We start from the raw sequence: 15,296 nt of genomic DNA on the forward strand, positions 1-15,296 counted from the left end.
CATGCCTTGAGTTAACCAGCCCTCTTCTCTGTGCAGGTGTCTAGTTAGAGGTGACACCAAGGAGCAGATGGGAAGTAAAAGGGTCTCTTGATTTATCCCTGAGCTCCAGTGCAGAAAGCTGCTCAAGTGAGCAGGACTGCTGATCAACTAGTGCAGTGAAAAGACTCTTGAGAGACCCTTTGGGTAGTCTCATGGGGTGGGAATCTGAGGGGGACAAGAAGTAAGGCTGAGATCAGGATGCTTTCCCAGCGAGACTGTGTTCAGACTTGGAGTGGGTGCTGGGTGGCTGGTCTCTGACGGGTCATGTGGTCAGTGTGGCCCCAGTGGGTAGAGATGCTGACTTTTTCAGATAGGTGTGCTTTTTGGGGTTATCGGGCATGTGCAGAGTTGTAAAGATCTGCCCCACGTCAATTACAGAGGTTTCTGGTTTATTTTACTCTTCACAGCCCAACCATCCAATCAGTCTCCAATGTCTTTAACGTCTGACGCATCATCCCCACGATCGTATGTGTCTCCAAGGATAAGCACACCCCAGACAAACACAGTCCCCATCAAACCTTTGATCAGTACTCCTCCTGTTTCATCACAGCCAAAGGTAAGTTCTGACAAAATGTGGTCCACTGGAGAAGGGAATGGCAAACCACTTCCGATTTCTTGCCTAGAGAACCCCATAAACAGTATGAAAAGGCAAAAAGATATGACACTGAAAAATGAACTCCCCAGATTGGTAGGTGCCCAATATACTATTGGAGAAGGGTGGAGAAATAACTCCAGAAAGAATGAAGAGACAGAGCCAAAGCAAAAACAGCGCCCAGTTGTGGATGTGACTGCCGATGGAAGTAAAGTCCGATGCTGTAAAGAACAATATTGCGTAGGAACCTGGAATGTTAGGTCCATGAATCAAGGTACATTGGAAGTGATCAAACAGGAGATGGCAAGACTGAACATCAACATTTTAGGAATTAGTGAACTAAAATGGACTGGAATGGACGAATTTAATTCAGATGACCAGTATGTCTACTGCTGTGGGCAAGAATCTCTTAGAAGAAATGGAGTAGCCCTCATAGTCAAAAAGACTCCGAAATGCAGTACTTAGGTGCATCTCATCTCGACAGAATGATTTCTGCTCATTTCCAAGGCAAACCATTCAGTATCACAGTAATTCAAGTCTGTGCCCAACCACTAATGGTAAAGAAGCTGAAATTGAGCGATTCTGTGAGGATCTATAAGACCCTCTAGAACTAACATCAAAATGGTGTGCTTTTAGGGGATTGGAATGCAAAAGGACCAAGTCGAGAGATCTGGAGTAACAGGCAAGTTTGACTTTGGAGTGCACAATGAAGCAGGGCAAAGGCTGACAGACTTGTGCCAAGAAAACGCACTGGTGTTAGTAAACACTCTATTCCAACAGCACAAGAGATGACTACACATAGATATCACCAGATGGTCAATACCGAAAATCAGATTGATTATATTCTTTGCAGTGGAAGATAAGAGAGGCTCTATATAGTCAGCAAAGACAAGACCAGGAACTGACTATGGCTCAGATCATGAACTCCTTATTGTGAAATTCAGACTTATATTGAAGACAGTAGGGAAAACCACTGGACCATTCAGAAATGACCTAAATCAAATCCCTTAGGATTATACAGTGAAAGTGACAAATAGATTCAAGGGATTAGATCTGATAGAGTGCCTAAGATCTATGGACAGAGGTTTGTGGCATTGTACAGAAGGTGGTGATCAAAACATCCCCAAGAAAAAAGAAATGCAAAAAGGCAAAATGGTTGTCTGAGGACTTCTTAAAAATAGCTGAGAAAAGAATAGAAGTGAAAGGCAAAGGAGAAAAAGGAAAGCTATATCCATCTCATTGCAGAGTTCCAAAGGTGGCAAGGAGAGATAAGAAAGCCTACCTCATTGATCAATGCAAAGAAATAGAAGGAAACAATAAAATGGTAAAGACTAGAGATCTCTTCAAAAAACTTAGAGATACCAAGGGAACATTTCATGCAAAGATGGCACAATAAAGCATAGAAACGGTATGCTGCATACCGTGAAAGTGCTGCATTTAGTATGCCAGCAAATTTGGAAAACTCGGCGATGGCCGCAGGACTGGAAAAAGGTCAGTTTCCATTCCAATTCCAAAGAAAGGCAATGCCAAAGAATGTTCAAACTACCACACAGTGCACTCATCTCACACTAGCAAAGTAATGCTCAAAATTCTCCAAACTACACTTCAGTTCGTGAGCTGAGAATTTCCAGATGTTCAAGCTGGATTTGGAAAAGGCAGAGAACTGGAGATCAAATTGCCGACATCCATTGGATCATAGAAAAAGCAAGAGAATTCCAGAAAAACATCTACTCCTGCGTTATTGAATATGTCAGAGCCTTTGACTGTGTGGATCACAGCAGACTGGAAAAGTCTTCCAAGAGATGGCAATACCAGACCACCTTACCTGCCTCCTGAGAAATCTGTATGCAGGTTCAAGAAGCAACAATTAGAACCAGACATGAAACAACGGACTGGTTCCAAATTGGGAAAGGAGTACGTCAAGGCTTTATATTGTCACCCTGCTTGTTTAACTGATAAGAGTACATTTCACAGAGTACATCATGCGAAATGCTAGACTGGATGAAGCACAAGCTGGAATCTAGATTGCCAGAAGAAATATCAGTAACCTCAGATATGCAGATGACACCACCCTTATGGCAGAAAGTGACGAGGAACTAAATAGCCTCTTGATGAAAGTTAGGAGAGTAAATAAGCTGGCTTAAAACTCAATGTTGAAAATACTAAGATCATGGCATCCAGTTCCGTCACTTTATGGCAAATAGATGGGGAAACAGAAGCCGACTTTATTTTCTTGGGCTCCAAAATCACTGCAGATGGTGACTGCAGCCATGAAATTAAAAGATGCTTGCTCCTTGGAAGAAAAGCTATGACCAACCTAGACAGCATATTAAAAAGCAAAGATTTTACTTTGCTGACAAAAGTCTGTCTAGTCAAAGCTGTGGTTTTTCCAGTTAGTCATGAATGGATTTGAGAGTTGGACTATAAAGAAAGCTGAGCATTGAAGAATTGATGCATTTGAACCGTGGTGTTAGAGAAGACTCTTGAGTCCCTTGGGCTGCAAGGAGATCAAACCAGTCAACCCTAAAGGAAATCAGTCCAGAGTACTCATTGGAAGGACTGATGCTGAAGCTCCAATACTTTGGCCACCTGATGTGAAGAGCTGACTCATTGGAAGAGGCCCTGATGCTGGGAAAGATTGAAGGCAGGAGAATGGGTCGACAGAGGATGAGATGGTTGGATGGCATCACTCTCTTGATGGACATGAGTTTGAGCAATCTCCTGGAGTTGGTGATGGACAGGGAAGCCTGGTGTGGGGTTGCAGAGAGTCCACTGAACTGAACTGACTGGTAGGTACATCGCCTCTGAGGGGAATTGGGAAAGAACACACTTTGGCTAAAACAAGTTTTCATAGTGTTCTAGACTGTGTGTGGAGGAAGAGCCCTTTTTTGAGGGTGAGGTGGTGGTGGGATGCATGGCTGGTGATTGAGAATAGATGCAGGTTAATCTCAGCTAATGGAGGGCTTGGAGGAGTGAGTTGCACCGGTGCCCCTTCTCTGCACTGATGCTGTTCTCTCTTTATTGACTTCATGGATAAAGAAGGTTTACTAATAGTCTTATTTTTGTAGAATTTTTAGACTCCAAGGTGTGAGAACATGTTTTCCAGTGATTTCCCATACTTTTTTGTAGAAATTTCTGTGGCAAGAGCTTTGTGTCTAATTTTCACATCAGCTACTGTTTGCTTCATTTGATAGACACTTAACTTTTTGATTAAGTCTGATTTTTTATGGTCGAGTCATTTTTAGACCCAGGTCTTTCTGAATATAGAACCCATTTTATGAAGCTATATTGCTTGTTTGTCCAAGTAAAACCTTATGTTGTTGGCTCCTCACGGCACAGACAGACTGTTGCTAGTCTCTGTTCTTATTGGGCTGTGAACAGGACCTTATGATGCTGCTGTTGGATTTTACGCTGCATTCTTTGATCCTTGCTCACAAATTCATAGGCAGTTCCCAGTCATCCTCATTCTGTGCTTTTGTAGCATACCACCAGTAAAACTTGAGCTATTTGGAAGTTGAAATGTATGCGTTTTAACTTTTTTTGAACTCTTACTGGTAACTTTATGGGGAAATTGTTTTTCAAAGCTGTAAAACAGGGGGCTGTTTGACACTTTCATAGCAGAGAATGCCTTACTTAAATAAAATCATAAGCAGAAGCCTAAAAATAAAACTATTGAAACATGGCTTGAAATGGATGGTAGGCCAGCTCTTAGGTCTTCCTGTTGGCTCATCCCTTCCCTACTTGAGTCATGTTTCTGTGTGTGTTGTAGATTGCTGTTTTAAAATTTTGAGTTATAGTTGTTAGTTTTCTGTGTAGTTCCTTATTGTTTACTTGTATTTTGATGAGAGAAGAATTAAAATGTGAGTTTTAGCACAAGAGACCTATTCTTAGAGCTTATAACTTACCTTGTGGTATTCTGAGAGCACAGTGAAAGATGGCTGTACCCAGCATGAGTGGTTATGTTGGGTTTACAGTTGATCATAACATTGTCACTTCAAATCCTGTCAGCAGATGGCTTGTTTTTTGCATTATAAACCTTTCAGATTGTCTTTAAAAGTAAGTGGGCATTTGATCTTATATATATCTTATTAAAATGTTCTTTATAAAAGAACATGCTTTTGTATATATTTTGGACTTACATTGAAAACTGCTTGTTTTCTGTCACATGTGTGTATGAAAATATATGTATCCACAGTGGTAACCATGGACCTCTTGGTCTGCCACTGTAGGGTGCCATCTCTTTGAAGCCCACTCCAGGTAAATTGCATATGGGCCATAGCTCATTCTCTGATAGACAAGTGTATACATTCTCTTCATTTGTGATTGAATTTTAAGCATCTGTATTTGTATGATGTGGTGTAATATATTTATTGATACAGAAGTAATAGTAAATCAGAAAAGATGTTACAGTATATTGGAAAGAAAATGGGGCTTAAAATTAGGAGAACTAGTTTCTTAAGCTGGTTGTCTTAAGTAATTGTTTGGCCCTGGGCCATTTTATGAAGAAATGAGATCTAAGCCTCAGAACTTTCTTCTAACTACATAACCTTTGGAAACTCATTTGATTGCTCTTCTTTAAATCTCCATATTTTATATTGTTCAAGATTACTAACTAGACTTGGAGGGGTCTGAAGATTTGTGCCCTAAATGACAATAGTTTACATAATTAAGTGTGGCTGTATTGCTAATACTGATCTTATTGTGAACATTTAAGACAATTCTTACCTTTAAAAAAAATCACTGAACATAAATAATTGGAAAGTTTTCATTGGCAGAACTTCTGCTCTTATCTAGTTTCCACTGCTGTTCGTCTATGTGGTAGAAGCCTGTCTCACCAGATTTTGACATTCCAGGTTAGTACTCCAGTAGTTAAGCAAGGACCAGTTTCACAGTCGGCGACACAGCAGCCTGTAACTGCTGACAAGCAGCAAGGTCATGAACCTGTCTCTCCTCGAAGCCTTCAGCGCTCAAAGTAAGTTGATTTTGTGTGTTGAGACAACACTGTTTTTTCCTTCTATTACCATATTATTTGGATATTATATATGCATAGTAGAACTTGATCTTGGAAGAATCCGTGTATAGCCTAACATAGTTTTGTGTATTATAAAATTTACAAAGGCAAATCTTACTAGATTGTCTCTAGTAGTGAATCTTGAGTTATTTTGAAGAAAGTGGCTCTCTGTTTAAATTTTGCTTGATGGAATACAATGGGAGTAACTATATATGACACTTCACTTGTAGAGGCACATGATTTTATACTACTTCATTCATTGGAAATGATAACTTCCCAATAGCAGTTTTAGATTTGAGTTTATTGATAAAGCCAAAAACCTCACATCTGAAACTTGGCTCAGTATTTTCCAACTGATGTGTGTCAGGCCTTCCCGATAGCCTCATCTCTGAACCTTTAGTCTTTAGTGGCTGCAGTATAATTTTAAATATCCTCAGTGATGAAAACTCTTCATCTTTTGGGAGACTTCATTTTTGGAAATAACTGAAATTCATTCAGAGCAAAGTCTGGTGTGAGGCAGCTGGAAAGTCAGCTTTGGGGTATTCACATTCTTGATTCTCATCACCACATCCCCAAATCCTGGCCCAAACCATACAGGTGAAAAGAAGATAAGCAGCCTCAGAGTGTTCCCCATTTTTGGTCTTATTTTGCCACTGAACTCATTCATTGTGAGGCAGTTACAAGGTCTCTTTTGCTTCACATTATTTCACCCTCTGATTACACACTTTACTCTGATTTTAAACAGTCAAAACCTCTGAACTTTTCACCCTCCATGTCTTCATGTATTTAAGATATATTGATGTGCCTTATATCTACAACTGTTCTAATGTGACCATTGCTTAGTCGGATCCTTATTGGTGTTTGTAGTATACAAAGTCACAGGTTCCACTGTCAAGTTTGGGTGAGTACAGATATTTTAAATTCAGCCCTGACATTACTGTTTAAAGGGCTCTTTTAACCTCCAGACGTGTATTAGGAATATGATATAAGTATTCTTTGGATTTGAAATTATACTTATTTAATATTAAAATGTTATTCTTAGGAATTTGGGTATCTTTAAGTTAATGAAAGGTATTGACAGGCAATGTTTAGGATACCTAGAAACCACTTTTAACCATGCTCCACGTTCGGTTATCTTTCCTCATAGCAGCCAGAGAAGTCCGTCACCTGGTCCAAATCACACGTCTAGTAGTAATGCATCAAATACAGCAGTTGTACCACAGAACTCCTCTGCCCGACCTCCGTGTTCACTAACTCCGACGCTTGCAGCACACTTCAATGAAAATCTCATCAAGCACGTTCAAGGATGGCCTGCAGATCATGCGGAGAAGCAGGTATGTCACAGTCACAGCAGGTGTTCTGCCTGTGGTTTGCTGGCAGCTCAACTCCACTTTGAGAAAATCTAACCCGGACCCTGTGGATTCGAGCAGTCTTTAACAACTAATTTCTCATTAGATTGTCTGTGGCTGCTTTGTAAAATATTTGACATGTATTTGCAGGATATTTGTGGGGCAACTTTCTGTGGGTCACATATTTGAAGTATCATTATAGCTCCATCATCAAGTGCTCAGCGTTTAGCTCTGTGCTCAGTGCTTTATGTTTATTTTTTCCATTTTCTAAAACTACTGACCAGTGCAGATCATGAGTTTTTCGTTTTACTAATGAAGGCCCTTAAGACCAAATGATCTGTACCAAGGTCACGCAATTACTAGATGTGACTCAAAGCCAGCATGCTTTTCCCACTCAGCCAGCTACTCTGATCCTTTTAGTACAGTTGATCCTTGAACAACTTGGGTAGGGGGGCTGACTCTCCACACAGTCAAAAATCCAAGTATGGTTTATAGTCAGCCCTCCATATCCACAGTCCCTCACCCTCAGATCAACCAACCATGGATTGTTTAGGACAGGGGTGTTGATTATTGGAAAAAATCCATGTGTAAGTGGGCCTTCCTGCGCAGTGTAAACCTCTGTTGTTCAAGGTTCAACTAACTACTGAAAGTTAGAAAACACTTGTACTTTGGGATGAAGGACCAACCCTAGCACATTCCAGTTATTGCCACTGGCTGTTGCGTTTTATCAAATGACTAACCATCTGAAATGTTCTGTAAGCTCATGGTCATGCATTGTGTATCTCTTGATATGGGGATACGGTAAGGCCCTTTTATCAGTGTTATACCTGGACTTCACTTTGGCTGATCCAGCATTTTTTATTAACCACAAATCATGAGTCCTTCTATCTTACTGCTGTACTACCATGCAACTGAAAATAGTATCTTCTCAAGAAGCCTGAGGGGTGAAATCGTAAAGGAATACATTTCACCATTAGAGATGGTTTAAAAAAAAAAAATCATTCCCTGCCCCGCCTCAGATCCATGAGCATTTTTGTGGATTTAAAAGAAAAGATTTATTTTACAATCTTGATATAAAGTTACATTCTCTATTTTTGTGTGTGAATATGACTTATATTTCATGAGATTTTCATTTCTTTTATAGGCATCAAGATTGCGAGAAGAAGCCCATAACATGGGAAGCGTTCATATGTCAGAAATTTGTACTGAATTAAAAAATTTAAGATCTTTAGTCCGAGTATGTGAAATTCAAGCAACTTTGCGAGAGCAAAGGTAAACTTTTCACTGAAGGAAATTTAAAGTTCTCTTTGATAATATCACATTCCATAATACTGTGAACTGTTTCATGATTTAGTAATATTCCTGATGAATGGTAATGGCATCTAGATTTTATTTCTCTTAACCCATGGTATAAATGCTTTATTATTAAACTTTTTTCTTGGATAATGACTACATAAGGTACTTGTTTTATTTAAAAAGTGAGATGTTGACAGTGACCAGTTACCTGGAGTCCCCTCTTTGGTTGAGAGCAGTGCCCTCTTACTGAGGGTAAATATCTCAGTTGACATTCAAGCTACTGATTACATTGTCCTTGAAGCATCAATAGATCCCTTGCAAATTACATGAAGAGTTTAGTTGTCTAGGAAGTTTAATGATGTATATGTGCTTTCTTTAATTGTTTTCACCTTAACTCTGTCTTGTATTTCTTAATGATGTAGTATTTTATTCAAGGAGGATTTCTATATTGTGTTAAATAGTATAGGTTATTTTCTTTTTCAATGCCTGTTACAAAATTGAGGACACACTTTGAGTGGCTTCACATCCTGTCTGTGTTGAGTCACTGTGTCAGATGTAATCTTGTCGTGAAACCACAGATACCAAGTCATGGTTTATGGTAAACTTGGGAAAGTGAGTTTTTTCCTAACCTTTCTGAACGACTAAAAAGTCTGGAAACACTTCCTGAATATCAGTTGGGATTAATTTTTACTCTAGGATTGCTCCGAAAGTAGTTGTGACGTATTAAAACCTTACTTTGGCTTGCTCGACAGATGTGCAGCTACTGAAACAGTCACAAACCGCGTTTGACCATATATCAAGCAGTAATTGTCACAGTTCCCAGAAGAGGAGTAGTGTTACGCAGCTCATAAAAATCTAGTTAGCTGTCAAGTTTGTGTTTTTATATTTTGTTTTAAATATGCATGTCAGCTGGACTTTGCTCCATTTTTATGAACCTACATTTATATTGAGAATTGTTCTTCGTAATTATTGAGAAAGGGTTAGAAAACTAGGAAATATTTTAACTTTTGTCATCCCAGTACTTTAATATTTGTCATATTTTCAAATGGTTATTTTGTCCTAACTAAACTGAACAGTTTTAAATTACTTCATCATAGCTAGTAGTTAGTCATTTTCTTTGTAAAGCTATTTTTATAGTTAAAAGTTTGTTTTTTATGTAAAATTTATAATGACTGCATGGGCTCTAATGCCATCTTTTATTTTTCAGGATACTATTTTTGAGACAACAAATTAAGGAACTCGAAAAGCTAAAAAATCAGAATTCCTTCATGGTGTGAAGATGTGAATAATTGCACATGGTGTTGAGAACAGGAACTGTAAATCTGTTGCCCAGTCTTAACATTTTTGAGCTGCATTTAAGTAGACTTTGGACCGTTAAGCTGGGCAAAGGAAATGACAAGGGGTCGGGGTCTGTGAGATTCACTTCAGGGGAAAGATACAAGATTGATTTGTAAAACCCTTGAAATGTAGATTTCTTGTAGATGTATTCTTCACGTTGTAAATATGTTTTGTAGAGTGAAGCCATGGGAAGCCATGTGTAACAGAGCTTAGACATCCAAAACTAATCAATGCTGAGGTGGCTAAATACCTAGCCTTTTACATGTAAACCTGTCTGCAAAATTAGCTTTTTTAAAGAAAAATTTGGGGGGTTAATTTATCATTCAGAAATCTTGCATTTTCAAAAATTCAGTGCAAGCGCCAGGCGATCTGTGTCTAAGGATGCGATTTTGAACCATATGGGCAGTGTACAAAATATCATGAAACAACTGTTTCCACACTTGCACCTGATCAAGAGCAGTGCTTCTCCATTTGTTTTGCAGAGAAATGTTTTTCATTTCCCGTGTGTTCCATTTCCCTCTGAAATCCTTGATCTGATTTTATCCATTTTTTAAGGCTCCTCTTTTTCTCCTTTCTTAAGGCACTGTTGCTATGGCACTTTTCTATAACCTTTTCATTCCTGTGTACAGTAGCTTAAAATTGCAGTGATTGAGCATAACCCACTTGTTTGTATAAATTATTGAAATCCATTTGCACCCTGTAAGAATGGACTTAAAAGTACTGCTGGGCATGTGTGCTGAAAGTACATTGATTGCTCAAATATGAGGAAATGGCCCAAGGAACATGGTTGTGGGAGGGAAGAGGAAACAAAGCTAGTCAGATGTGAATTGTATCTGTTGTAATAAACATGTTAAAAGAAACAAAAATTGTTATTTTTCTTTACCTTCGGTCAATGCCTATTAGAATTTGAACTATCTGGGGATTCTTTATCAAAACTATTCTTGTTGAACATTTGTACTTCATTGAAATAATTCCTTAAGGGAGGTTTTGTTTAAAGCATATTAACAGGAAAATGTGTATAAGACTATTTAATGAAATAAGAAATTCAACAAGAACAATTAAGTCACTTCCCAAGTGGTTGTCATTTGTTAAAACCCTGGTTTACCTGTCTTGCTATTATGACATTTCATTTTGAAGGATGTTTGTGTTGTAGCTAACTGTTCAAGTCTGGTGCTGACTGCTGTTCTTAGCCATCACAAAACGCTAAATTTGTGTAATTGGAGCTTCCTGCTGTTACCTGGAGATGGTGGGAAAGCTCAGCTTTGTATATTGTTTCCTAAAGTATATTAAAATAAAAAAAGAAACTATTGCTACTATAAAATTACCTTGGCTTTTTTTTTCTTTGCTAAAATATTGGTCTCGTGGCCTTAGCATGACACTGCCAGTATTAAATCAGATCACAAGGGTTTCTTTATGCAGAAAAATCTCCTAATTCAAAATCTTATCCGATTTAGAGACTTTTTTCATGTTGAGGCAGATGCATTCATGTGCTTTCAGAACTGCCAGCACCAAGGGCTTATTTTATGATGTTAGACATTGTTGCTACATTCTGGGATGCAAAAATTCAAAATGCTCTTGTGCTTTAAGCATATTTAAAGTATAGAAGATAATGCTCAGACTTCTTAATACATTTAAAAAGGTAAATTGTGATAGTATGGTTGATATTTTCTAAATACAAAAATATTCCAGTGTAATTAAGAATTAAGATCATACTGGAAACTGACTTTTTTTTTTTTTATTGTAACTTGAGGATAAAATGTAAGAAAAGACAAATGTCATAAATTATATCGTCATGAAATGTTAATACCTGTGAGATTGTTAATATTTGCTGGGCTTGATTAGTGCATGTACATGAAATTCGGAAGAGCTCTGTTAAGTTAGAACCCTTACTGATGTAGTCCTGTGTCTTTTCTGGAAAGATGATGGGGTAGGCAGATATTTCCCCATCAGATGGCAGCTTGGCTTGTGGTTTAAGGTAACTTTGAATTTAATTCGCTAATTGTTTATTGATCTGTATCACCTTATTCTTTGGACTTTTAAAAAGTGTTTTTATCCCTAAATTAGGAATTGCTCATATATATATATACACACACACATATCTGTATGTGTGTGTGTATATATATATATGAGAAGATGCCTAATTTGAAATTTCCCAGTGAATTTTTAAACAAAAATTTTGTGGAAATATTTTTACAATATTTGATTCACTTATTCTGTAGTGAATTATTTTAAATACTGCACTTTAATACTAATACAGACTTGGTGTCCAGCTACTAACCTTCTTGAGGTAACCAGGGGATATTTATTAAAATAGGTATTACACCCCTCAGAATATCCTTTAGTTGTCCTGTTGCCATGGCTTTGAGCATGTATCTCATTTTGTGGACACTGTGGTTCAGAGAATTTGAGAATAGAGATACAAATTGCCCCTAGGAAACCTCAGGATTTTATTTTAAAAGGGACATTAGTAGTGTTACATTCAGATCTTAAAAAGTGATGTAATAAAATATTCTGTGAAAGGTGGGTCTGTTAGAAAGTCTTAGCCTTGAAGAGCCAGCCTCCTATTTTCCCCTTTGTTTTCTGCTTAACTAATTTGACTAACCTTTAATTTGATAACGGGCTGTACTGCCAGACTTTAAGCACACTGAAAACTCTGTGTCAGCCTTTTTTTAGAGACATTATGCTGCTTTTAATAGCCCAAATGAGTGATTTTTATCTTCCAGATTTTATATATCTGCTTCATAATTGTAAAATATTGGAAAGGAGGTGCTTAACACTTTGCAAAGAATTAATTGTTAACCCATGTCAGAAACAATCTGTTCTCTTTAAACACAACCTTTAAGGGATTATTTCAAAGGGGATGGGGCAGGGGGCAAAGTCATTCACTGCAAACCAGAACTATTGTAGTTCAGGAGTTAAAGCTACTGTATTTAGATGTGGGGTTTGAATATACGGATTTCTTTTCAATAACTGTAAATATGGCTATATTCTTGTATTTGTACTGGAGTGTACAAAATGACACTGAAAAGTAATAAATATGTTTTGACTATATTGTGCAGTTATTTCAGAACAGTCTGTTTTGAAAGTCAAAGTGCATAAATTACGCACTTGAGGAAAAATACTTTAAATACCAGGTTACTACAAAATTTTTAATACCGGTTGTGTTCCAGTTTCATATAATTTGGCTTAAAGTTGGGATTCTTTAGATCCTGTTCTGATCTGCTGTACCGTTTTCCCTGATTCTGAACTTGGGGAGTGCCCTCAAAATGAAGTCCACCTAAAAGAATCCCACTCTTTGGTCGATTTCACCCAGATTATCTCCAGCCCTTGGCTCTTCTTGAGCTCCCAACAAGTGAGTTTAATTCTTGCCTTAACATGGCAAATTTTCTTAAAAGACGCCGAGGGAGGGGGGGATCTTTCATCCTCCACTCTTCCCATTCTCAGTAGCTGACAGTATGGTTGCCCCAGTTGCTCAAGATCCAAATATTTTTGCTCTAATAGCATGTGCTTACCCATCACCAAGAATCACAGGTCTGCCTTCAGAAGTGTGCTTGACACCTGAGAGCTCCCTGCCCCCGAGGTTTCCCACTCCAGCCCAGTCCTCAGTCCTCTAAGCCAGAGGCAATCTCACGCTCCTCCCTTTTCATCTTGCTTCTAATGCCCGCCACACACGCACAGGCTGTCACAGAACGAAATCCATGTCAATGTATAGCAAAACCAATACAGAATTGTAAAGTAAAATAAATAAATAAAAAGAAATCCAAAACTCCTTTGGCTTACATGTTCAAACCCGAGTGTCACCATGATGTCATGTCAGGTTTCTCTGCTGTTTGTCCCTTGTTGGCTGCAGTGCCCCTTTTCCCCTGCTCCCTGTGGTCTTCTCTTCCTCTGTCCACAAAGCTCTGGTCCCAGAGGCCGGTATAGCTGGCCGCCCAGTCGGTCTCATCTCAGAGGCCTGCCCTGACCGCCCCCCACTACCCCATCCAAATCAGGATCCCTAAGCCTGCATGCAGTTTTCTTCGGAAGTGTCTTGTACAGAGTAAGCACTCCATAAATGTTTGTTGAATGAATTATGAGTGTTAAAGGGCTATGGACAGTCAATTTACGAAGACAAGATTACTGAGTTTTTTTCTTCAAGTTATGATTTTGACCCTCACCTTGAGAGACAAGAACAGCAACTAGCTTTTTTTCTTCTTTTCTAAGAAATCACTATGGACTTAGTTATCAAAACCTAACTCCAAACCCATCTTAATTGCTAGTGTTAGGAAATGTTTCTCTCAAATAATCAGTCACCTGAATCAGTAATAATCAGTCTCCTGTAATACATTTGAAGAGTAAAGAATCCCCTGAGAGGCAAGGTGCTCTTCTGATGTATAAGCACAGGGAGATGGACCTCCAGGAACTGTCTCTGCTGTAGGGCATGACTGCATGACTGATGGGGTTGGGGACTGGGTCCAGGTTTCACAAGGTAGAAAGCCTTTATAGGGCCATTTGTTTAGTTTAGATGATGCCTTAACTTCCAACTAGATGCTTGTAACTTTTAGGATGGGTGTAGACCTACTACGTTCTTAGATGTGTCACTGGTAGAAAAATGTCCTTATTACATATACCCATCCTAGAGGACTCTGATGCTGGGAAAGATTGAGGGTAAGAGGAGAAGAAGGCAACAGAGGGTGAGATGGTTGGATAGCATCATCGATTCATAAATAGGGGTCTGAGCAAGCTTCGGGAGATTGTGAAGGACAGGGAAGCCTAGCATGCTGCAGTCCATAGGTTGTAAAGAGGCAGACACGACTTAGCAACTGAAAAACAATCCTAGAGGGAAACAACTGGGATGTGAGAATTCCCTGCTTTTGTGACTGGGTGTACTTCATAAGGGTTTCCCAGGTGGGGATAGTGGTAAAGAGCATACCTGCCAGTGCAGGAGACTTAAGACGTGGGTTCAATCCCTGGGTTGGGAAGATCCCCTGGAGGAGGGCATGGCAACCCACTGCAGTATTCTTGCCTGGAGAATTCCATGGACAGAGGAGCCTAGCAGGCTAGTCCATAAGGTCGCAGAGTCAGACACAACTGAAGTGACTTAGCATGCACGTACTTCATAACTCCAAGTCTGGGAGTTGGTGAAGGACATGGAAGCCTGGCGTGCTGCAGTCTGTGGGGTCGCAAAGAGTCAGACATGACTGAGGGACTGAACCGAACTGAATTTCATAAATGGGCATCTTTTTCCTGTTTTAATGTGCCTACTGTTTAATTGCCCAGTTTGACCAGCATATGTTGGTGTGTGATGATTGTAAGTTTTCTCATCCTATTTAAGTAGTTTAGGGTTTTTACCTTAGTGAAAAAGACAGGATGCAAGAACAAGGTTTTTTGTATTACGTATTCCCATCACCTAGAAAAATCAGCACCTAGAATGTGCTCAGGTATTTTTACATGAATGAATGAAATATACAACTTACATATTTGTTTTTTGGATTGCCCAAATTTGTATTTAATATTTAAGCATAATGCATTCGTTTTTTAATTTTTTTAAATTCATGATTAAAGAAAGATTGAGCAGTCATTCTGAAATAAGTCAACAAGCCACTTCCTTAAATTTCACTTTTTTTTTTTTCCACTTTGATACCTTGACATTTATCATGTTATGAGCTAAAACTGTTAAAGTGATAAGCAG

The 15,296-nt window shown here is 38.7% G+C and overlaps 1 protein-coding gene across 6 annotated transcripts in view; it reads left to right on the forward strand.

The window, feature by feature from the left end:
• Nucleotides 1-12,676, forward strand: part of WAC (WW domain containing adaptor with coiled-coil) — an 84,078-nt gene extending 71,402 nt beyond the window's left edge. For all 6 annotated transcript variants that reach the window (XM_040248024.1, XM_040248023.1, XM_040248022.1 and 3 more), the window contains 5 exons: nucleotides 447-595; nucleotides 5,485-5,603; nucleotides 6,790-6,976; nucleotides 8,136-8,263; nucleotides 9,495-12,676. In XM_040248024.1, the coding sequence (XP_040103958.1) occupies nucleotides 447-595; nucleotides 5,485-5,603; nucleotides 6,790-6,976; nucleotides 8,136-8,263; nucleotides 9,495-9,564 (653 nt within the window). In that variant the 3' untranslated portion in view covers nucleotides 9,565-12,676. The remainder of the gene's footprint in view (nucleotides 1-446; nucleotides 596-5,484; nucleotides 5,604-6,789; nucleotides 6,977-8,135; nucleotides 8,264-9,494) is intronic.
• Nucleotides 12,677-15,296: the final 2,620 nt, after the last annotated feature.

This window comes from Oryx dammah, unplaced genomic scaffold (genome assembly GCF_014754425.2).
Source record: "Oryx dammah isolate SB20612 unplaced genomic scaffold, SCBI_Odam_1.1 HiC_scaffold_10, whole genome shotgun sequence".
In the NCBI taxonomy this organism is placed as follows: Eukaryota; Metazoa; Chordata; class Mammalia; order Artiodactyla; family Bovidae; genus Oryx; species Oryx dammah.